Genomic DNA, 22,036 nt, shown 5'->3' with positions numbered 1-22,036 from the left:
TGATCTTGGCTCTTGCGTCCAGCTCGGGGTACCTACCCCTGCACAAGAGCGGAAAATATGTCTGTGAAACTTGCCGATTGAATAATGAATTCAGGGTCTGAATTATAAGAACTTGCTGATTGAATTCAAGTTTGGAATTATAAGAAGTCTGAACAAAGCTTGGGACCTTTTTGCATAACAATTTTTCTTCTACTTATTTAGCATGTACTGCGCTTTAATCTTATTCGTGACATAAAAACCGGCTAGGCATGTTTTCTCTGATGATTCAAGACTTTGTCATGACCCAGTCTCGTGACCAAGTGACTAACCCGTTGTCTTGATAACAAGAGGTCGAGGGTTCAACTATTAATGAAGGATCTGGAAGCAAAGGGGTGTGTTTACATCCACACTTCTATATTCAATGTCCATGTCATTAAACAAGTTAAAGAAAAAATTTGGCCTCTCCACACATTAAACTTACAAGATGTCAATAAAATAGGAACTTTAAGTTCCTGATTATGCGAATAACTTAAAAGATAATTTACACTTAAATACTACGCAAACTACTGCAACAAGTACTTGCAGCTTCAGAAATCCAAAGGCACTCTTTTTATGTAGCCCCGAGAATCACAACAAATTTCTTCTCCTGAATAAATTATTAAGAAACTCAAGACTTATGATTGAACAGTAATGTTCAAATTCCCTTGGGCTCTCATCCTCGGTGAAATGGATGCTTTCTTGTCTCTTGATATCTGCTTGGGCTCATCTTGAAATTTAGAAGTAACATTCACATTTTTGACGGTTAAATTGTCCTTCATATCCTTCTTAGCAGTTGTTGCACCATCTATGTGACAGCCAAGACTGTACCGCATTCCTTGGCCAGAGACTCCTATACCTTTATCATGACCAGCTGCATCACTACAGCTCTTCCTTCTGCCCAATTTGGGCGATTTTGCACGAGTTGGCGGTGGCTGAAATTTAATGAAGTGATCACTTATATAATTCTACATTGTAAGTAGATTAAAGAAATCCAAAACCTGCCATGAGAGTTTAGGTACAGATTTTGCTGCTAATTAAATAAATTTTACTACTAAATTCAGAGATTTTCAATCTTTCCACTTCAATTTCATAAACTGATAATCAAGAGAGCCTACTTCTCAATTCAAGCTGAATAATCGTCAGGTTACCTTTTTCAATTCAACCTTTGGTGGTGGTCCCTCAACATAAAAGCTTGGCATTGGGTTTGCCTTGAACACCAAACTCTTTCTTAGTTTCTTAAGAGCCTCTTCCTTCTCTTCCTAAAAAATTTAAAGATGGATTTATTTACAGAAAATAAAAGACTAATGTACGACGCAAGATGCATATGTAGTGGGAAATTGTGTCTGCAGACTAAGAGTGCATAAACTGCTAGTATAAAAACTGATAGCTCACAGTATCAGGTTCAGATTTATATTTTTTTTTACGAATGTAATGATTTACCTTGGTCCTTGCTTCCCACTGAGATTTCTCAGCCTCCATTGCTTGGTGCTTTTCCTCCAATTTTGTATAGAACTAATAAATGGGAAAAACATATAAATATGTGGTAGCATGTTTTTTACTTCTAAATTCTTAGATGTAAAATTTGCTAAATTAGGGATAAGAAAACTACCTCCTTTCGTCTCTCAGCACGTGTAGTGGACCTGAACAGAGGAGCAGATGCAAAAGTTATCCTGTGCTTAGTAGTCCTTGCTGATGGAGCCATTCTTTGCATAGTTAAGGATCATCACTTAACCATGTTAGATGGGGAAATACAGGAATTAAAGGATTAAATAAGCACAGAAGGTAACTATTGAGATGAAAAGGATACGAGGAAGCAACAGAACAGGAATCATCATCATCAGGATGCTTCTTGTTAGTAGGTTGTAATGGTCTCCTTGCTACCAAGGGTGAGACAATCTGCTAAGGAATGATTAGAAAATAAGTACCAAGAATACCTTAATGAACATTCCTTTAATATTACATTCAGGGGAAACAATCTTTGAGCAAGTACAAGAGGAGGCCATATAGATTGTGTTCTCACAAAACCAGCTAAATACGTATGAGGCTTAAATGCTAAATTTATAGGCTTCTGTAAGAGCAGATGAGGATCCGAGGACATATTATCAACAGTTAAAACACTTAACAGAGAAATACAGTAGCATTGTTATGAAAAATAACTCCTGTCTGTAGCGTGAAGTGAATAAATGTAAAAGAAGGGGAAAAAAGGAAGATTAAAGCATGACGACATAGCTGTTAACAATGGCCTTTACCTCAAATTGCTTCTTAGAAACCGGGGTCTGTAAACTCTTTGGATGAGGTGATTTACTCGGAGGAGCACAAATTTCCGTCTCAGGCTTAGTGGGGCGCGTTCCACTTAAAGCACGCCTTTCAGTTGCTAAAGCAAATGGCTGTGGAACAGTATGTTTTGTCTTGGCATTTCCAGCAATAATTTTGTTTGCAGGTTTCACCAAACCTCCATTGCTTTTACAGTCGTCCTTTCTGATTTCAGTTTCCGGTTCCACTTTCTCCTCGAATAAGCTAGACTGACATTTCAAGATTGTGATAACTTGCTCCTTTTCATCTTTAGCCTCAATGGCTCTAGAAATGTTAACAGAGTCTACAGTCATGCAGTTTTTCACTTCACACTCCTTAATTTCAGAAATCTCTTTCAGGCACTCATCCTTCATGGTTTCAGGTTCAGATTTGATCTTCTTCTCTGATAAACTTAACTCGCATTTAATGGATGGTATATCCTGTTCCTCCTTTTGTTCAGCGGTAAAGGTTTCACAATTTTCAACAGAGACTTCAACAGTGCATTCCTTAACTTCAGAATCCTTAGCTTCGGCAATCACTTTCCTGTCATTTTGAGCCTCAGGTTCCGATTTGATATTCTCGTCTGATAAGGAGAACTTATCTTGTGAGCTTGGTATCTTTTGTTCCTCCTTTTCTTCATCTTTCAAGGCTTTGGTAATTTGAACAGAGACTTTAGCAGTGCAGCCCTTCACATCAGCATCCCTAGCTTCGGTAATTTCTTTCTCATCATTGATATTCTGCATACTGGGTTCCAGGCTTTCTATAGTATTCTTGTGCGAATCCAGAAAATCATAAAAACATCCAGCTTCATGGTTTGAATTGTGGGAATCACCATTCACATAAACAACATGATCCGGCTCCTTATCCATGCAGATATCAGTAACTTCCATCAAAAGATTACAACTACATAAACAAGCAAAAATAAATTTGTATTAAAAGACTAAATTTTTAACAGGCATGAGAATCAAAATATGCTACATGTGCCAAAAAATCCAGGAAATCAGTTTCCTCTGTTATGTTATCAACTAAAATACATTGAATTCTGATGAGTTCTAAACACACTAGTAGATGAAAACACAGACCAAAAACACCTGAATATGTAAAATTAACAAGACAGAAAATAGAAGATGTTTAAAATATAAAAAAGTCTTCCGAATAAATTATTGAAAAAACAGATAAGAAGAATTATTAAATATCAAGCCAAGTAAGAAGCCAGTAAAGCAACAAACAAGTTACAACTAAAGAAAAGCAAGGTGGGTAGACATTACTTGGTCCGAATCCAATGAACATCATAATAGATAGCTATTTGCTCACAGGCGCGCACACACGTATACACAATACCTCCCAACATACATGAATAACTGGATTAGTACAAAATTTTATTTCAAATGTGATCACACACCCACATTTGCTAAGAGCAAGTCCAATGCAATGACTAACTTGGTTGCATTCTGTACTTTTAAGAAGTTCAGAAAACCACAACTCCAAAGAAGTCGCATATCTACATACAAATACACATAAATGCGCACTTCGTTCCAAAATTGCAACCAAGGTTGGATTATGCATCCTAGCACATCACCAATCAACCTTAAATGAAATTTAAGTTGATGCACTAGAAATGAAAATTGGGAGAGATATACAAAAATTTAGTAAAATTTGGAATTATTTAGTGGCAAAATGCAACTAACATCGGAGTGCAAGTCCATTCTTAGCACAAAAAACCATTTTCGGAAGCCATATTATACCAACGATTACAGTCATTTTGTTGTCATTGCAATTTAAACAAAACTTTTAATTTAGATACTGACACACAATATAACTTAAAAAGGTGAATAAACAGAACACAAAATATTCTCAGAATGAACATGAAGCAAAAGAGAATGATATGCCAAATATTCTCACAGATTTAAATATTATTAAATATACAAGTCTGACAACTAAAATCCACCCAATTTCATATCTTGTGTCTTATTGCAAAACAATCAAAACCCACCACTCCAGCATTCACCATATAAAATTTAAAGCTCCAATTCTTTCACTTACCAGTATTCACCATATAAAATGAAGATCATCAATTTAAACAATTAATTTTAAAGCACCACCTTACTTAAACAAAAATATTTGAACACAATGAAGCACCATATACAATGAAGATCATCAATTTACATAGATCTATTCATCAACCAAAAAGATTAAAAGAACATCACAGCATGCACAAAGAGATCAAGAAGTAAAAAAAGATTGCAAGTAAAGAAAAATAGAGAGGTTTCTTACAAATTAAAGCTTTGATCTTTGGTGGGCTATCTGAGTTCTTGCTGTAGCTAGTGTGTGAACTTGTGTGTGTCTGCTACAGAACATACACATATTTATATACAGGGGTATGCTGGTTAAAGTACAGTAACGGCGTTTAGAAGTTTTAAATTAAAGTCTCGTTTAGTACACTTAACAGAATCTTTCTGAATTTGCTGAGGGGTGTTCAGTGCTTTTTTCATTTTAGGTGAAACATAAGCATGAGAAAATGACAGTTATATCCTTTCGAAGTAAAATATATTCAAATTTCGGATTATATTTCGCGTTCTAGTCGATTAATTTTGTGTCATCTTTCGATTTAACGATAATATGACAATTCGTGCTCTTTGCTTGGAAAATCTAAATTACATTTATAAATAATTAAAAATGTTAAGTATTCATGCAGATAATCACTCCATCTAAAATTTTAAACCTCCCACAAACTTGAGTTCTGATATCATATAGAGAATCATTCCATCTAAAATCTCAAAGTGTTAGAGGATGCTAATTTATGGATCTTATGCTTATATTTCTAACACTTCACGTCATTTTGAAAAACAGATTTGGTACAAAATCTCCACTTAAATAATTACAAATTTATTTACTACTAAATTAAGCCTAGAATTGACAAATTATCTTCTTAAGCAGATGATTTGTCAAAATGTTGGTATTATATCAGCTAAAAGAGTAACTATTATGGGCTAATCACAATTATTATGCAGGGCCAGATTCATATGATGACTCCACTTAACCCTTTCGATAAAGCCACAACACCATCTAATTAATTATCCCAACCCCCACTTATAATCTTTTTCTACCTGTTCCCCTTTTTATCATCTCACGTTTTGACTACAAATGGCTAAGTTATCATTTTCAAAATTTGAGTTGGCTTGGCTCTATTTTTGCACAGCCTGTTAGCTATTGAAAAGTAACTTTATATTTTATTGATGACTCGTATAGGTCCATGACCGACACCCATCCAAAGAATTCACACTCTTATAAGAAATTGTAAAATAAAAAAGAAAATTCATTAAATTATTCAGTGTCCTATGTAAAACTTAATAAATCCACTGAAAATGAATTTGCTGAGTTGGTTGAGCTTGAGCATGGAGAGTGGAGTGCAAGGAAGGCTTCATTCTTTTTTAGGGGAACTGCAAGTTAGAGGAAGACATCTAGTATCATTTGGACTAATTTTCATAACAGTTAATAATTAATTTTTAGAATAATAATAAATATCATTTTATCAATTATTTATGCCAAATAATATGTTTTTCATATAAACTCTTCTTCTAATATCCTAAACTTTTAAATGAGTGGGTTACATGATATGATGTTGAATAATGATCTAACTTCTATGGATATTTAATTTGGATAATGATTTATCTGCTAATTAAAATAAGTTGTAAATTTCTCGACGGGTAGTATATTTTTGTTGATAACAGTTTACCAGGATATTACCATTTACTAATAATTTATTTCGTTGGTAATTCCGTTGACACTTCACTTTAGCAACCGGATTTTGTGTTTATCGACGGATGATGAGGGGCATATGCATGAATTTTTACTTCCTGACTACCAAAGCTACGTGCTTTGTAAGATCACAAAAGAAGTGGCAGCCGCTGCAGATAAAGTTGAAGATTATCTAAGAGACTTATCATATGTAGTTGGATTCAAATGATTTTTCAACTTATGATTCTTGGATAATTTTGCTTCGAGGCCACAGCCAGCAGCTCTTGAACAATCAGGAACATCCAATACCAAGGAATTAGAGAATGAGGTCCAACCAGGAGCATAATGAAGAAAATCCTTCTGACATAAAGAAGTTACGTCGCAATTGATTAGTGGCACAAGATAGTTTTATTGATTCCGGTTGTGTTGATGTTATGTGTTTCATACTTTCATCACAGAATACTGTTACGTGAAAGAATACTTTTCAGCAACAGAGTCTGGGGTTGAAAGAGTTTTAAGTTATTTTTGACTTTTAAGTTGAAAAATAATGTGTTTGTATAATAAGTAATAAGTTGATTAAAAGTTATAAATTAGGTAAAGTTTGATGTATTTTTTCATTGAGTTACTTTTTTTTTACTTTTTTTTAATAAAAATACTCCTAAAACATAAGTTACATATAAATCATTTTTGTTATTATTGTTATTTTTTTTTAATGACCCATTAATTATTAATAAGTCAAAATTACCCGAACAAACATTTTAAGCTTTCAGTTAAGTCATAATGTTAAGTCATGTTAAGTTATAAGTCAAAACTCAATCAAACGGGCTCCAGTAATATGCAGTTGTTGATATCAAAACTGTATGGCTGACAGCAGATTATCCTTTTGATAAATTTGATCCCCACACAACTGCAAATCAAAAGGTACTATTTTCTACTACCTGATATACTGTAGTATTTGAATTCAAAGAGAACATCAATTAAGGGGGACTTGAAATTATTTGTGCTGCTAATACCAGCTCCCCAGATCCCATTTTCACCGGTTACAGTAACAACTGACAGTTTCTTTATGTTTATATAAACTAAATCATATACTAATAATCATTACATGCCAGATAAATTTAATACAGCAGAATTCCGATCATTTGAGAAGGTTTTCAGTTGTAGAGGGATGTCAAGGAAGTGGTCATCAGTGTAAGGATAATTTGGCGAGGGTCGATGCCAATACCTTGACCCCATTTGCCATATCATCAAGGGATGCAAATTCTTCAGGTTTATGGCTATAACCTGCAAAATTAATACTTCCTTGTAAATAACAGCATGGTTCATTTGTAAAGTCACAACAAATATAAAATATAGTGATGCCTTTGGTTTGTAGCTACAGATTTTAGACTTATCAGTGATTGTATGAGCCGATAGTTTTTCCGCTTTAATTTAAAGTTATAAAATCAAAATTAATTATCATGATTAATCAGAAAAATAAACAAGAGTATGATGCCACTGGCATATAGACTAGGGGAGGAAAAAATTAAGTTCATACCTTTGTAGCATGGAATAAAAATCATTCCCATTGGAGATATTCTGCAACCATTGAACATGTGCAATTATGTACTATTCAAGTAAGGATAACACAATTCTACTTTGCTGGCGATGAGCAACATTAAATGATAATATATTGGTGCTAATGTGGAGTAACTCCACAAACCATTAATTAACCTCGAATAACAAGAGAATTAATAGCACAATTCTATTTCGCTAGTTATGACTTATGAGTAACATAAATTGATAATATGTTGGTGATAATGTGAAGTAATTCTTCAAACCATTAACTAATTGAATTTGAAGATTTTGTAGATTACAGGCTCGAGCTTTCATTATGCTATAATAATACATCATTACATCTAACATAATCTCTCAAGACAGAAGCTTTTTACAAGAGACAACAGTGCATTCCAAGGATAATATACAATTTTAGGGGAACAAATATAAGTCGTCTTAGATGTAAGTTCTATGATCTTAATACCTACACCTCATTTTTATCATTGCACACACTTTATTTTCCGATTATGATGCTATATGAGAAGTTCCATACCTAATCTTAGCTGCATCTAGATTTATATTCATCACATTAACATCAACTATTCATTGAAATGCATGTGGAGTAGTATTTTCTAAAGTCCCGCATAATGATAGCTTCTCACAGGCTTTCATGGCATACACAACTATCAAATTTTCATATACATACACAATAACACAAATTCTTAATACCAAGTCTACAAACAACCTGATTTGTTGAAAAAGCCAATGACAATTACAGCTGGTTCTATTGTTTCCATCTAGATTCTAAACTTAAGGAGAATGCTAATAAAAATAATATAAACAATGAAACATGTTTTGTGATAGAGTTGAAGGCCTAAAGCTAGGCCAGTCCTGAATGGTCCCTTATGCAGAATAACTATAAATTTAATAATGGCAATGCAGTTTCAATAAATGGTGTTTGTATTCCCAGATATTTCTAATGTGTCCTCTCATCCAATGATCATTCTGGTCTAAGATCTTGATACTGTATTGATTTTCTAATAAGAGAAAACCATTAATTAGAAACCCTTATGCTTTCACAGACTAATCTCGACACTGCAAAAAATTTTGAAGTGAAAACAATAACAGTAAGGCCAAACTATTGTTTCTCATTAACATATTAATAGTTAGGGCAGTTGCTGTGAAGTATGAAGGTCTAAAGTATCTAGGATTGAAGTTTGGTTGCCACTTAACTTACCTGGCCATAAACAATGAATCATGATAAGCTCTGCTGATCATTTTTTTGTATGTCAGATTTAGCTCTGATGCTGCTAATTCCATTGCCTTAATTACTGAACTGTCAGAAAGGGCAGGAGGATCTTGGTTGACAATTTGAAATTCTGAAAGTTTGACACCACGCTTTTTTGATATGGCCATAGCCGATTGATGAATTTTCTCAATTACAATATTTCTTCTGCTTTCTTCAATGTCCCGTGTATCTGTAATGCACGAGATGTAAGAACCATTTGCAATGCACGAGATGTAAGAACCATTTGCAATGCACAAGACGTGAGAAAATTTTGTTTAATATATAAAAATATAGTTGGTTAGTGTTAGCTTCCAAAAGATACAGTGCAATATCAGTGTAGGTAATATATCACCACAAGCTTGTAAACACAAGACAAACATAAGAAAAAAAATAGAACTAGCCTGTGTTGGCAGCAGTTTTTCAGCTTTAGTTTGAAAAAAGTAAAAATTGCAGATATATCACCTGTGAGACATACCTATTTCCAGGTGTGCTTTACTTGGAATGCTATTGATGGCTCTGGGATGCAGGTCCATGATACCTTGAGAAACATACACCATTTTAAACTGAGAAATATAGTGTCAACACCAGATAGAAAGTGACCACTTGCTTAGGTGGACACAAATAGATACTGTGTCATCTGACTAAACAAAGGCCAGTTTTACAAGAATGTTTAAAGCTAGTGCTGATATGGTAGATTTGTGATTTCTTTAGACACCCAAAGCTCTAGCATGACTGATGGTACATTTTTGTGTTTTGGATATGGCATATATAGGTGCATATATAAGATCAAAGAAAAACCTAACCAATGGTGCCAACAGTGTCAACTGATCCAGATTCCAGTACATGTTTCTCCACAGCTAATGCCAGTTCCGCAGCAGCCAGTCCTGCATCATTTCTGCTTCAACTATTTACGCAAGGACTAAGGTGTATAGGCATAATCAAAGCAGTGCTACACCATAATAATAGTAAATAAAATAAAAACAAGAAAGGAAAAATTATAGTTTTTGACAGAATTACAGATTACTCTGAAACTATTGAAAGCCAAATAAGCAGGATATATACTCCAGGCAGATATAAGACATCGCCTAATATAGATACGATACTGGTGAAATATAAATGACAAAAATAAAATATGTACTGCTGTGTTCAGAAATCTAGTCGATATTAATATATTTGAATATGCAAAAAAAAAAAATGATACCTCAAAAAGTCAAAAGTATTTCATGGTTATCTTTTTTCATCTTTGAGATCAGAATAGATATATAATTTAGAGTGTGGCCAAGGCCAGGCAACTAGTATCCCCTGATATACTTACCTATCTGGCATTAAGACGGCACCTGCATGACCTCCATTGCCTTCAAAATCCACTTTGATGCTTGCAGGAGCCGCAATGGCCGTCACAACACCAATTGAAATACCTGACCAAAAAAATAAGAGTATGTTGGTTGGTAAACAGAATTTGTGGACCATAACATGATTATTAAAATAGAATTTAACCTTCTTTTTCCAGTATAGGGCCTTGCTCTATGTGCAGCTCAATAAATGCTGAATAAATTCCCTTATCTAGAAATACACTTGATAGCTTCTCTTCATCCTTTTCATAACCAGCAAAGCTTGCTGCATCAAAAAATGAAGTATTTTGATTATCAACCGTATTCCTCAGCGCTTTAGCAAGCTCCTCACTCCCTGCTAGTAAGCGGCTGCACATTACAAACAAAATATGATAAACGCCACCAGAAAAGCATGTATTCACATAAAATATACTTGGCAAGAAACAAACAAGATATTAAAGACAAAATGAAAAGGTTAAACAGTTACCAATAAACAGAAATCAGAATTAATAATGGTCCATACCTTCCCAAGCAGCTGATCCCAAACCTTGTTGGTTCTTCAGAGGTGAACATGATCACCTCCAATGACTTTTTAGGTTTAAAGCCAGACCTGTACATATTGAAAAGGTGTAGATAGAAATTAGCTGCAGAAAAGGATATGGCATAAGAATATCTACATACTGTTAATAGTGCCATATATCGATGTAAAACTTGCAGCTTCTTGGAACTAAGTTTTTTCAATTGGTCAAATGAAGGCAAAATCAAGTTGGCATCGGATATAGATATCAGTATAGTTTTGCATTTATAATACCTAAATCATCTAGAGGAAGCATGCAATTTCACATTTAGGGGATAATATATGCCATCTATATAGATTACGTCAACTGAGGAGAGAATGGTGAGTCTTTTTACATAGAACCATCAACCAAATATAGCATGTCTACTGTAATCCTTACCAATCATATCATTTATTGCCATTCCATCACTTTAGGTCCTCAATCTACTGAAACACTTTCCGATGGACATGAGAAAATGACTCATTTTGGCACAAAACTATCATATATGAAGATACTATGCTGTGTGTGTGTGTGTTTTATAAACTATAGTATAGCTTATATGAACTGCATAGTAGTATCAGCACACCTCTTCAGTACATTAATGGCTTCTATAGCACCCAATACACCAACAACCCCATCATATTTTCCAGAGTATGGAATAGCATCTATGTGAGAACCAGTTGCAACAGCACCAATCTCTGGTTCATAGCCTTCCCTGGATCAAGAGTACAAAGCAGTGTAAAAGAAAAATCATATCATGTAAAGCCTCCGACTGATTTGTTATGATTCCAGAAAGTTTAAAGCTAAATATAAATAATGACTTGAGAGACTATGATTTACACCTATAAGATCTAGAAACTGTTGGCGTGCAACTTATTGAGATCGCTGATTAAGCATGGTATCATGGTCTGTGTTATTTGCAGCAGATAGTATGAGTATGATTAAGACCAATTGGGACTTCGGCATTGCGCCAACAGGTACATGCTTTAGGCTCAATCAAATACAATTCCAGGCATAACTATGATATAGAACCCTAAAAACCATAACTATGATATAGAACTTTTACGACACGTACATACCACCGACCAAAGATATTTCCCACAGCATCTTCTCTGACAGAGAGACCAGCAAGTCCCATTAAATTTTTAACATACCTGCAAGTTTAAATGAACCATACCATGTAAGGGTAAAATTTACACTTTGGATTTATAACAAATGAACAGAGGATGCAGATAGTTAACTGACGGACTGACAACTACTTAATAATGATCTTCAAGAATAAATATGATTGTAGCCTGTAGCCTGCTAACTTGGCTAGTTAACTATCAAACCACATCTTATATGTTATTCGTTAAGCGCCTTACATATGGTTCCTGCTTTATAGTTCACAGGACCAAAGTCAACAACATTAAAATATTTGGAAAGATAGCTGAAATGAATATATGAATTGTATCATTTCATTCATAAAAACGCATTTCAGAGATAAAATATATATACTTCCCATATACATCAATGCATTGTACGAATCATCGACAAATAAAAAGACAGAATCTATCACTGCTTACCTTCTAGCCAATACATCCATATCACTGTATAAAATCCTTGTTACAGATGGGGCGGGTGAATCCGAAAAAGTCGAAAGCTCATCAATCTATGCAAGGCAGGCAAATAATTCTGAATAAGTGCAACAAAAGTGATATAACAGGGGGATACTAAGGGAAACGTAACACAAATCAAATGCTTAGCATTATTCATATTCAAACAATCATATTCTTATGAGATATATCCCTTATTATCTTCAAAAATTTCCACAATATATATGAAATAAAAAAATCTTGAAGATTAGAAAACAACCTGTTTTTGCAAAGTCTGGGAATCAACAGATAGCAAAGAAAGTGAATTGGGCAGGTGGGTTTCTTGAATTGGGAACCCAGAGAAGTCATGCATAGTTTTTGTAACTGGGTCTTGCTCAAATTTGTTAGACAAAACTGTATCATAGTTAATAAAACATATGAACAAAAGGGTTGCAAGAAAAGATGAAAGCTTGAAACCCATTTTTGTGTTTGTGATTTGTGCTTGTGGGGTGTTTGATTGCACGGAGAGATGTGTATATGTGAAAATGAGTTTATAAGTACAAAGTACTGCAGTGGAGTACACATGAGAGTATGAGTGGAACGGTAAATTATGGAGCAGGTGGGTTATGAACTTGTGATGCGGATAGTGTCGTAATAAACGACGAATCTTTGCTTAATAAACAAATCTCGGTTGTTTCCAGTTATGTGAATTGGTGTGATATAAAAAGATTCCTTTGTCACAACAGTTAATAAAATGAGTAGACAATCATCCTCTTTTTTTTTCAGGTTACAAATTTTTATTGGTTCAGATTTAATTAGTAACTAGCGTAGAAACCCGTGCAAGGCACGGGTCTCTGATTTAAAATCACATTCTAAATTTGTTATTTAATATATTTAACAAATTTAAATTTTGATACTTTTTTATTTTTGAAATATATATTTATTAATTCATCTATTTTTTTTAATATATTTTTGTACTTGAAAAATGTAAATGATGCCAGATGTGAAATTATTGACAAAATTTATATATCGGTTAGACAAAAAAAGCTTGATGGTGTTCGACATGAGAAAATTAAACTTATATTCAATATCATATATTACATCCACTTATGCTCTTTTTATTCAAGTGGTCGGACTATTTATTAATTTTAGATTGAAAATGAACATAAAGTTTTTATAATCGAATAATAATCAAATTCTCTTCCAAGTTGAGTGGACATTTTAAAATCATATAAGTGACATATTTCATCATGCACGTTAAGATATATTCATACACTCTTTTAAAGACGTTCTTGCGATCTTTGAAGAAGGATATTTCTAGTATCGATAATAGGCTTTTTACCGATGCTTCTACGCTGATCACGTTCTCTTTAATATCTACATCCTATTCATGAAAAAAAAAATTGTGCTCTTAGGGACAATTTTTATATTCTGTGTTATGAAGGTAATCGTACATGTCTTGTCCCTAACTTTTGACCAATATCGAAATGACATCTTTCATTTTCCTATGTTTGAAGATTTTAGACTTTTTAGTTGAAAAAAAAGAAGAAGAAGAAGAATGAAATTAGGACCGTAAACAAACACAAATGTTTGTCAGGAACTCGACTCGACTCGGTTCATTGTCGAGTTCAAACAACAAAAACTGTTCGTTAAGGAATTTGAGTAGAGTTTTATTATTGTGTAAATTCAAACTCAACCTTTAAACTCGTACTCGAGTTGTTTATAGATAAAAATAAATAATTTTTATTATATGTTTTTATATTTTTCTTGTACACTTTTTCCTTGCGATATTGGGTAATATTATATTGGAATTCATTTAATAAGTTTTTTTAAATTAATAATGTTAAATCAAAATTCTAGACGAACCAAAACTAAAAAAATAAAATAAAATATTGAAATTGTTTGAGGTGTTCACAAGTGATTCAAACTTGACTCATTTCGCATAAAACTTAAACTCAAACAACATAAGTCTAATAACAAAAATAACAAACTTAACTTCACAATTGAATTTACATCTATTATTTATATGTAATGTCATAATAAAAATTAAACTAATTTATATTATTTGAAAATTCTTACAACAAATAAAATTATGATATGATAAATAATGTGCATTTACGTAACAAAACATATTTTATATATATATATATATATATATATATATAATAACATCAAATTATATTATTCAATAATAATAATAATTAATATAAATACAATATATATTATGAGAGTGTTGTCTGATTTTAACAATCCCATAACAATAATATTTAATCTATTTTTAACAATAATCATAAAATATTATCATATTTATTATTTTTTTGTTAAATAAAGATATAACAATAATTTTCTATAGGTTACGTTTACCCATAGTCCTCTTTTAATATATGAAAGTTGGATAACCGTAATATTATTTAAAAGTTATAATAAAATCAAAAGCATCCTAAAAGATTTACTGATTTATTAAGTTATGATCTTGCATTAAATTCTCGAGGATAGAGGTTTGAATGCTCACTTCAATAAAATTAATCAATTTTTGCATTTATGATAAAATGGTGGCATTTTTGTTATTTTTTGTTGAATAAGGATATGTTAGTCATTTCACAGCCATTTTATTGGCTCTTTTTGCCCCTTGTTCTCTTTTAATATATAGAAGTAGATAATACGTTTTCTATATGTATAAAAATTTCTGTAATCAAAAATTTTCATTTAAGTAACCAAAATCTTCATATAAACAAAGAGTAGTTATTGATGTGTCCACAGACACACTAAAAACACCCATGATTCATCTATTTGTAAAGTATAAAATGTAAAATATATTATATATGTATATTATGACTCTTAGTTTTTCCACTTTTGCGGTTATATATATACACTTTTTGACTTTCATTGATTCAAAACTCACAAGTTCTAGAGTCTGGTTGCCTAGGCTTTAAATTAGGAGTTTAAAGTTGGTTGTAAATTTAAAATGAAAGTCGTTTGTGTAACAAATCACAAATTGATTTAAAGTCAAAAAAAAAGACAGAGATAATGCGGGGATTTAGAGATTTTTTCGGGCATGGGTCAGAAACGGGGACGATTCGAATCGGGTTGGGTACAACTCCTCACATTTCTTCAAACCTATCTCCGATTCCCGATCCGATTTCCCCCTAGCTATGTAGTTAAAAATATATACAGGTGTGTGTATATATATTTATGTGATCACCGTAATTATGTTATTTTAAAAATTCCCGAATTATTTTTATAAATCTCAGAGATAATTATGAAAATACTCGAAGTGATTTTATAATAAAAGACAAATGATTAATTTTTAATAAATAATTAGATAAGATGTATGAATAAAGACGTGGATAAAATGATACTTATATTTTTAATTTATAATGATTTAAAATGAGTTTTTAATAAGATGAATTGGTGAAGTAAGATATTTTGACACTAGTTTTATAAAACCGTAAAAATACACACACAGAAGAACCAAAAGCTTATTGAACACACCACACCACTCCACTTTGTCAACCTTGACAAAACCAAACAGTGTCTATAAATAACAGCTTTGCAAGCCACTTGAATTTAAATGTAGGAACTCTTGTCTATCTCTTTTACTGAGACATAACGTCGAACAAAAGGCGTGCAACAATGGAAGCAAGCAGACACACGTGCTTAAAACTGGATATCGGACCCGACTCCGGACCCGTTTTTGTAAAAGGCACTTGGTACAATTCCCACTTTGAACTCTTGATAACTGATGGCCTTAATGCTTGGTCTTGCAATGGTACTTATATTTTTTATCCACAAATTAGTTTCATTTTTGTGTATGTGAGTATATGTTTATGTATCATGTTTGTGTAGAGGAAATTATGATTATTATGTGTGTGTGTAGGATCAGAAGAGGAAGTTAAGGATAGGGCTTTTCAGTGGGATCAATCCGTTTCTGAATATATTCAGTTGGCTGAACGTTATTTGGGGTTTCAGCATCCCGAGTCGGTTTACGGGTTCAATGATGCTGCCAATGGCCATAAAAGAGTTAGTACTTGCTTTACCCCCCCCCCCCCCCCCCCCCCCCCCCAATCGTGTGATTTGTATGAGGTGGTTACTTTTTAAATTTGCAAGGCAATGCTAAATTTTTTTTTTTGTGAATCATATTAATTACTCTTGGTAATTCAGAAATATGTTGGCATATTAGTAATGACTAATCGAGTGCCTTCATTGTAATCATTCGATGGTAAAAATATTTTTAAAAGATTGATGGTTAACATTGGTGGCTGATAAGTTTCAACGAAGGATAAAGAAGAAAGCTTGTGTGGAAATTGGATCAGAGTTTTCATATTTATGTGTTCTCTTTTGTTTATGGATGTGTGTGGGTGCCTATATGTTGGTTAGTCTGTACCTAGCAGGCTAGCACTTTACGGGTGTGATCACTAAACTCGCAGTCTTATGCTTGCCATTATTAAACTTCCTACTAATATTGTAATATGCGATGTGTTTTAAGCTTTGATTTCTTCTTATAAGAATCCTGTAAAATATAGATATTATATATTTTATATTGCAGTAAGTAACTTGCTCTAAGAAATTGCATATGCTTGGAATTTGTCTTTTAGAGTATCAACAAGCTTGGATAAATTTACTTGAATTTGATGTGCTAATGCAGTTATCATGGACATTCGAAAGGGAAGGGACTAAGCTAGAGTGGCGATGGAAGTGTCGGCCATCATCTAACAGCAAGCAAAGTACAGCTTTAATATTGGACTTTCTCATGGATTCAAACATACGTTTGAGTGTACGATTATTCCTTAATCTTCTGTATTTTATGACTAACAATATATGCTGTATTAAAATGATGCTACACTGTTTCCATGATACTTTAGCATCTTTTATAGATGAGTGAGCTGAGTATACATCTTCTTTCATCGTGTTCTTTAATTGGCAGAGACTGTATATGGTTTTTATAGTGGTAGTTTGTTAGATAATGATAATATGTTGTTCTCTTTCCTTGAATTCTTTCTAGGGTAATCACAAGTTTTGTCGATCGTTGAGTAAGAATGCATTACCTCCATACAGTGGTAAATAATGATAATAACTTGTTCTCTTTCATTGCATTCTTTCTAGGGTAATCACTGGTGTTGTCGAATCTTGAGTCAGAATGCACTATCTCCACCCTAAAAAATAATTCCCTAGCATTAAGGAACACAATAATGTGTTCCCACGAGGATGTCTAAAAGAGTTTTCATTTAGGTGTTAACCGAAGGTGAAAGTCAAAGATTTTATCTATATTCATTAGTTTTTCTGCTGAATTTGTTTAAGACATCTGTGCATATTTTTTGTATTCAAGTTGGAAGTTTTGTGATCAAGATCCCCAAGTCACTAAAGTACTTAATGTAACGTATCTGTTAGATTTGTGTTACAGAGTAGATTCTAATTGTAAGAAACAGCTTCTTGAATGCATTTAGATGGCCTCATCTCCACATGGTTGCATTGTATTACAATTTTAGCCTATGAACTTTACATTGTATTACAATTAGGTGCGAGGATTGACCTGGGAACCGAACTAAATCCAAAATTTCGAGTCTGGTTTGGTTCTTAATTTTTTAGAATTTCGATTCTCATTTGGTTCCATTACCATGAATCGAGAACTGAACCAAATATATATGTTATAATATTATATATATATATATATATATATATATATATATATATATATACTTTTCATATATTGTATTGTATTATATTTTTTAGTTATCTAGTTATCAGTTATGTATTATGATTCTGTTTTTTTTAATATGCTGTTTTTGTAGTTTGTACAGTGTAGTTGCATTCAAGATGATCTGCACTTAATAAATAATACTTTATTATCAAATATATCTGCCAAATTTAATGAATTTAGAGCAAGAAATATTATGTAAAATAAATATATTTGACTTCAAAATAATAATTTGGTTCTTTTGGTTCGGAACCGAACGGGTTGGTTCCGGTCCGGTTATTTCAATAAAACAGTTCTGGTTCACTTATCATAATTTTGATATTGTGGTTTTCAGTTCTTTTAGTTCAGGTTGCAGTTCTGTTTGGGTTGGAACCTTTGCTCCCCGCTAAATTTACAATGTTAGGCCACAACATTATATTTCACTACAAGTGAAGTTCTATTTATATATTTTATATATATTTTATGTTTGTTTATGTTATAAATCATTATATAGGTATATTTCACTATCTTCTTTACTGGTTCAGTGGTTTGCAAAGGAAATTTGTTATCTCTGAGCAATTTTCTGTTCTATGTTGAAGTAAATGGTCAAATATTAGATGACTGACTTGCTCCTTTACTCCTCTTGTATCTTGAATGAATAGGAGGAAGTGGTTAAAAAAACCCAGTTATCTGAGAAGCTAAAAGAGGAGGCTGAAAAATGTCTAGCACAAAGTGAGAAATTCTGCAGCGAGAAAGCAGAATTTGAGACTGCAGTCTATGAAAAGGTGTGTTTTAGATACTCAATGTCCCTAGCCTATCTTATCTTTAGTCTTCATGTTCAGAGTTGTTAAGTTTATGTCGTTAGATGATATGTTATGGTGGTTTTTGTTCTAGAAAATCGTGAATATTTCACAAATGCTTTTAGTTAGAATTTTATAATCCAAATTAATGTCACTTGGAATTACAAAAGAAGCAATACAACTTTAATACTTCATTGCCACAATGAGGTCCCTACTGAATAGTTAGAGTAAGGCTTTGAACGGTTAGTTTGATGGTCCGATTTTCATCAAATGTGTGCATTGTAAATTAATGTTGTAATTGGCTTACTATGTGCTTCTGTTTCCTTTATCTAGGGTTATATTCTCAACCACTAAAAGGTGAACTTCTTTTGTCACTTGTGAAATTTGCTCACAGTAGGATATGTACTTGGGTTCTATTGCAAATTGAGGACCTAACTTACAGATTTAGACCAAGCCACCATGGGCATAGCCTAGATACACAAAATGTATTTATTTTTAACTAAAAGTCTATGCAAGTATATTTTTCAATTTGGATAGGTGCTTAGTAATTGGTCAAATCAGTTTATAGTTCATAATGTCACTGTGCGGCAAATAAGCCTGTTTAATAATTCTATGATGTCTATCTTTTCTGTTAAGCAATTACATATAGGTATAATCGCCTTTTGGATATTGACATTCATGAATTATAACCCAATGTTAAATGAATTGATGGAAACCCCTCTAGTTTGATAGTGCACTGAATTTCTGATGGCCTCTTACTGTGCTTGGACATTTGTGTGCGCGTAAAGTGAATATTCCGGGCATTAATTTGTTATAGCTCCAATATTATAAACTCTGTATTGCGGAATAATAGTTTTAACTTTCACAAATTATATGGAAATTCGATATACTCTTTAAGTTTCACAATTACATTTTATTTGTATGGTTGGAGTTTAAAATGTCTAGTGAAAAATCATAGGATGATCTATATCAAGTTATCAACCAAGGTTGCTATATACATTAGTTACTAAAATTGGCATTGACCCCATTTGCTTTTCAGTTTCTTAGAGTTCTAAACTCGAAGAAGGCAAAACTAAGAGAGCTTCGCGATCGGCTATCAAAACAAGGAGCCTCAGGGAAATTGGAGGAAGAAGACGAAGAAGTGTCTACTGATAAAACTGAGAGTTTTGATGAGAGAAGCGATGATGAGAAGGGTGAGGACGAGCTCTCCAAGGATCTTCCCAGTAGTTCAAAGAATATATTAGCAAGCAGGCCTCATGGTAGAAAGAGAAAGTAGTCAAGTCTAAATTGTGCCAAGCGTGGCTAATGTGGAGTTGTGACAATTTACAAATCTTCTGTCATCTCATCATTAGAAATGTACATGAAACTGACAAAACCCTGTTTCTAAGTCATATCGGCTTCTCCCTCCCCTTTTTAGACTTGTTCCAGATATAAAGCATTGGGTACTGTTCCCTAGCAATCGCGTGTTAGATAAGGGGTTATCTAACACAGTGTACGAGGGCTGTTAGATTTATATTTCAAAGGCTCAGATTGGGTTTTTAATGTATCCGCGTATATTTTCCGCGAAAGGCCTGTCCGCGGATATTTATAGCGGATACATTAAAATTTCAGATTGGATCTGGGCCCTCGAAATATAAATCTACGGTCCTAGATAACCCTTATCTAACACGCGGTTGTCAGGGAACAAGATCCTAAAGCATTTTCTTATATTGACTACTGAGTTTGCCAAAGTACAAGCACAAGTTAGAAAGAAAAAAAAAAAAACAAAATTAAGTAAAAAGTGAGTTGACATATTAAAAATGAAAAATATAGTCAATGTCTTGAAAATAAAAATGAATATGTATTTTGTTAAATTTGCTATAATATGAGTTTCTGAAATAATCGTCGAAAACTATATCATATCATAATCATCACCATTCCCCTTCAAATCAACAAAATTATATTCAAATCTACAAACTTATGTGACATTTTGTGTAGAATTAAAATTAACCAAAATACATTAAATTAATTCTAATCCGTCAAAATCCATAAATTTCTACCATTAATTGCCTAGTGTGGCCGGGGCATGGACATGATTTCGACATTGATATTGAGCATAGTATTCATATTTATAAAAATTACGATTGTTATATTCTTTTGATATGGGTCGGATATAATTACGAAAATAATCACTTTCAAATATATGAAACGGCTATCACGTTCCACATATTTAGAATTTCAGCCACACAAAAAATCCACCACTTGGTGCAGTTTTGGTTTCCACACGATACTATACATTGACTCGACACGCAACGTAGCAGACCTGTCATGACGACTTTGTTACATCGGAGACTTATGAACTCGACTTTGTAAACAATACAAGAAGATTCATGAACACTGCATATATTCAGCTCCAACTACAGCTCTAAATTCATTACACTAAAACACTACAGTAGTCATGGTAAACAAAAATATAGAGCAGCAACAAGGTTTGTGTTAGTAAGGGCCGGTTTGTTTCACAGAAGCAACTTCTGCTTCTGGCTTCTGCTTTTTATGACCTGTTTGTGTAAAGAAGTAGAAACACTTCTAAGAAGTTAAGAATGCTAACTTCTCTATAAGAGTTTCTGCTTCTTTTCCAAACAGTTTATTAACAAAATCCGTGATTTGAGTACTTATTCAATCAATTTATATATGGAACTAATATGAACTAATCCGTGTATTGCAGGTGCGTTTCCAGACTCGTATGCAGCTCCGCAACCGGCTGGTTACCCGATGAGAGGTGCAGCTCCGCAACCGGCTGGTCCAGTAGAAACTAAATCAAAAGGCTGTAAATGTTGGTTTTGTTGTGGATGTTGTGGATGTACTTGCAGATGTTGTGGATGCTGTGAATGTTGTGAATGCTGTGGATGCTGCAGATGTTGTGGGACGTGTTTTAGGCAAATCTTCTGTTTTCTCTGCAGCGATGAGTGTTGCGAAGAATAACACAATCTTATGGTCTCTTGACAGACAATATTATTATTTGTCTGATGATCATGCTTCTTCTATGTGATTTTAGTTTTTAAACTCTGTAGAGCTGCATGCAGTTGCTTATTTTATGGCTATATCCTGCAAAATCAATACTTCCTTGTAATTAACAGAATGATTCATTTGTAAAGTCATAAAAATTATATTATATAGTGATGGCTTTGGTTTGTAGCTACAGATATTGGACTTATCAGTGTGACTGTGAGCCGATAGTTTTTTTGCAGA

The 22,036-nt window shown here is 33.1% G+C and overlaps 3 protein-coding genes and 1 long non-coding RNA gene across 6 annotated transcripts; 2 read left to right on the top strand and 2 right to left on the bottom strand.

Annotated features, from left to right (window-relative positions):
* Nucleotides 1-358: 358 nt before the first annotated feature.
* LOC108197058 (protein WVD2-like 4) lies at nucleotides 359-4,766 on the bottom strand. 3 transcript variants are annotated; one of them, XM_017364538.2, is made up of 8 exons: nucleotides 4,585-4,766; nucleotides 3,579-3,651; nucleotides 2,268-3,213; nucleotides 1,826-1,917; nucleotides 1,628-1,721; nucleotides 1,459-1,530; nucleotides 1,167-1,277; nucleotides 359-950 (listed from the first exon to the last, which is right to left on the bottom strand). In XM_017364538.2, the coding sequence occupies exons 3-8, from the start codon at nucleotides 3,198-3,200 to the stop codon at nucleotides 654-656; spliced, it is 1,599 nt and encodes a 532-aa protein (XP_017220027.1). In that variant the 5' UTR covers nucleotides 3,201-3,213; nucleotides 3,579-3,651; nucleotides 4,585-4,766; the 3' UTR covers nucleotides 359-653. The 3 variants fall into 3 exon arrangements, with proteins under 3 accessions (XP_017220027.1, XP_017220026.1, XP_017220028.1); XM_017364537.2 differs by lacking the exon at nucleotides 3,579-3,651 and having other exon boundaries at nucleotides 4,585-4,765; XM_017364539.2 differs by lacking the exon at nucleotides 3,579-3,651 and having other exon boundaries at nucleotides 1,826-1,914; nucleotides 4,585-4,763.
* A 2,190-nt stretch (nucleotides 4,767-6,956) lies between these two features.
* Nucleotides 6,957-12,974, bottom strand: LOC108197102 (ureidoglycolate hydrolase). The gene is made up of 12 exons (XM_017364610.2): nucleotides 12,615-12,974; nucleotides 12,326-12,411; nucleotides 11,840-11,914; nucleotides 11,347-11,475; nucleotides 10,727-10,813; nucleotides 10,370-10,572; nucleotides 10,188-10,290; nucleotides 9,676-9,767; nucleotides 9,348-9,410; nucleotides 8,822-9,062; nucleotides 7,586-7,626; nucleotides 6,957-7,332 (listed from the first exon to the last, which is right to left on the bottom strand). The coding sequence occupies exons 1-12, from the start codon at nucleotides 12,813-12,815 to the stop codon at nucleotides 7,235-7,237; spliced, it is 1,419 nt and encodes a 472-aa protein (XP_017220099.1). The 5' UTR covers nucleotides 12,816-12,974; the 3' UTR covers nucleotides 6,957-7,234.
* Nucleotides 12,975-15,840: 2,866 nt separating this feature from the next.
* LOC108197740 (DNA repair protein XRCC4) lies at nucleotides 15,841-20,217 on the top strand. The gene is made up of 5 exons (XM_017365436.2): nucleotides 15,841-16,103; nucleotides 16,212-16,354; nucleotides 16,980-17,108; nucleotides 18,671-18,793; nucleotides 19,848-20,217. Exons 1-5 carry the CDS (start codon nucleotides 15,968-15,970, stop codon nucleotides 20,082-20,084), a joined length of 768 nt encoding a protein of 255 aa, XP_017220925.1. The 5' UTR covers nucleotides 15,841-15,967; the 3' UTR covers nucleotides 20,085-20,217.
* A 741-nt stretch (nucleotides 20,218-20,958) lies between these two features.
* Nucleotides 20,959-21,988, top strand: LOC108198943 (uncharacterized). The gene is made up of 2 exons (XR_001802223.2): nucleotides 20,959-21,276; nucleotides 21,513-21,988. It is a non-coding gene; the product is annotated as an uncharacterized LOC108198943 (long non-coding RNA).
* The last annotated feature ends 48 nt before the right edge of the window (nucleotides 21,989-22,036 follow it).

This window comes from Daucus carota, chromosome 8 (genome assembly GCF_001625215.2).
Source record: "Daucus carota subsp. sativus chromosome 8, DH1 v3.0, whole genome shotgun sequence".
In the NCBI taxonomy this organism is placed as follows: domain Eukaryota; kingdom Viridiplantae; phylum Streptophyta; class Magnoliopsida; order Apiales; family Apiaceae; genus Daucus; species Daucus carota.
The sequence above is the reverse complement of the archived record's forward strand: the minus strand, read 5'-3'. Positions and strand labels throughout refer to the sequence as shown.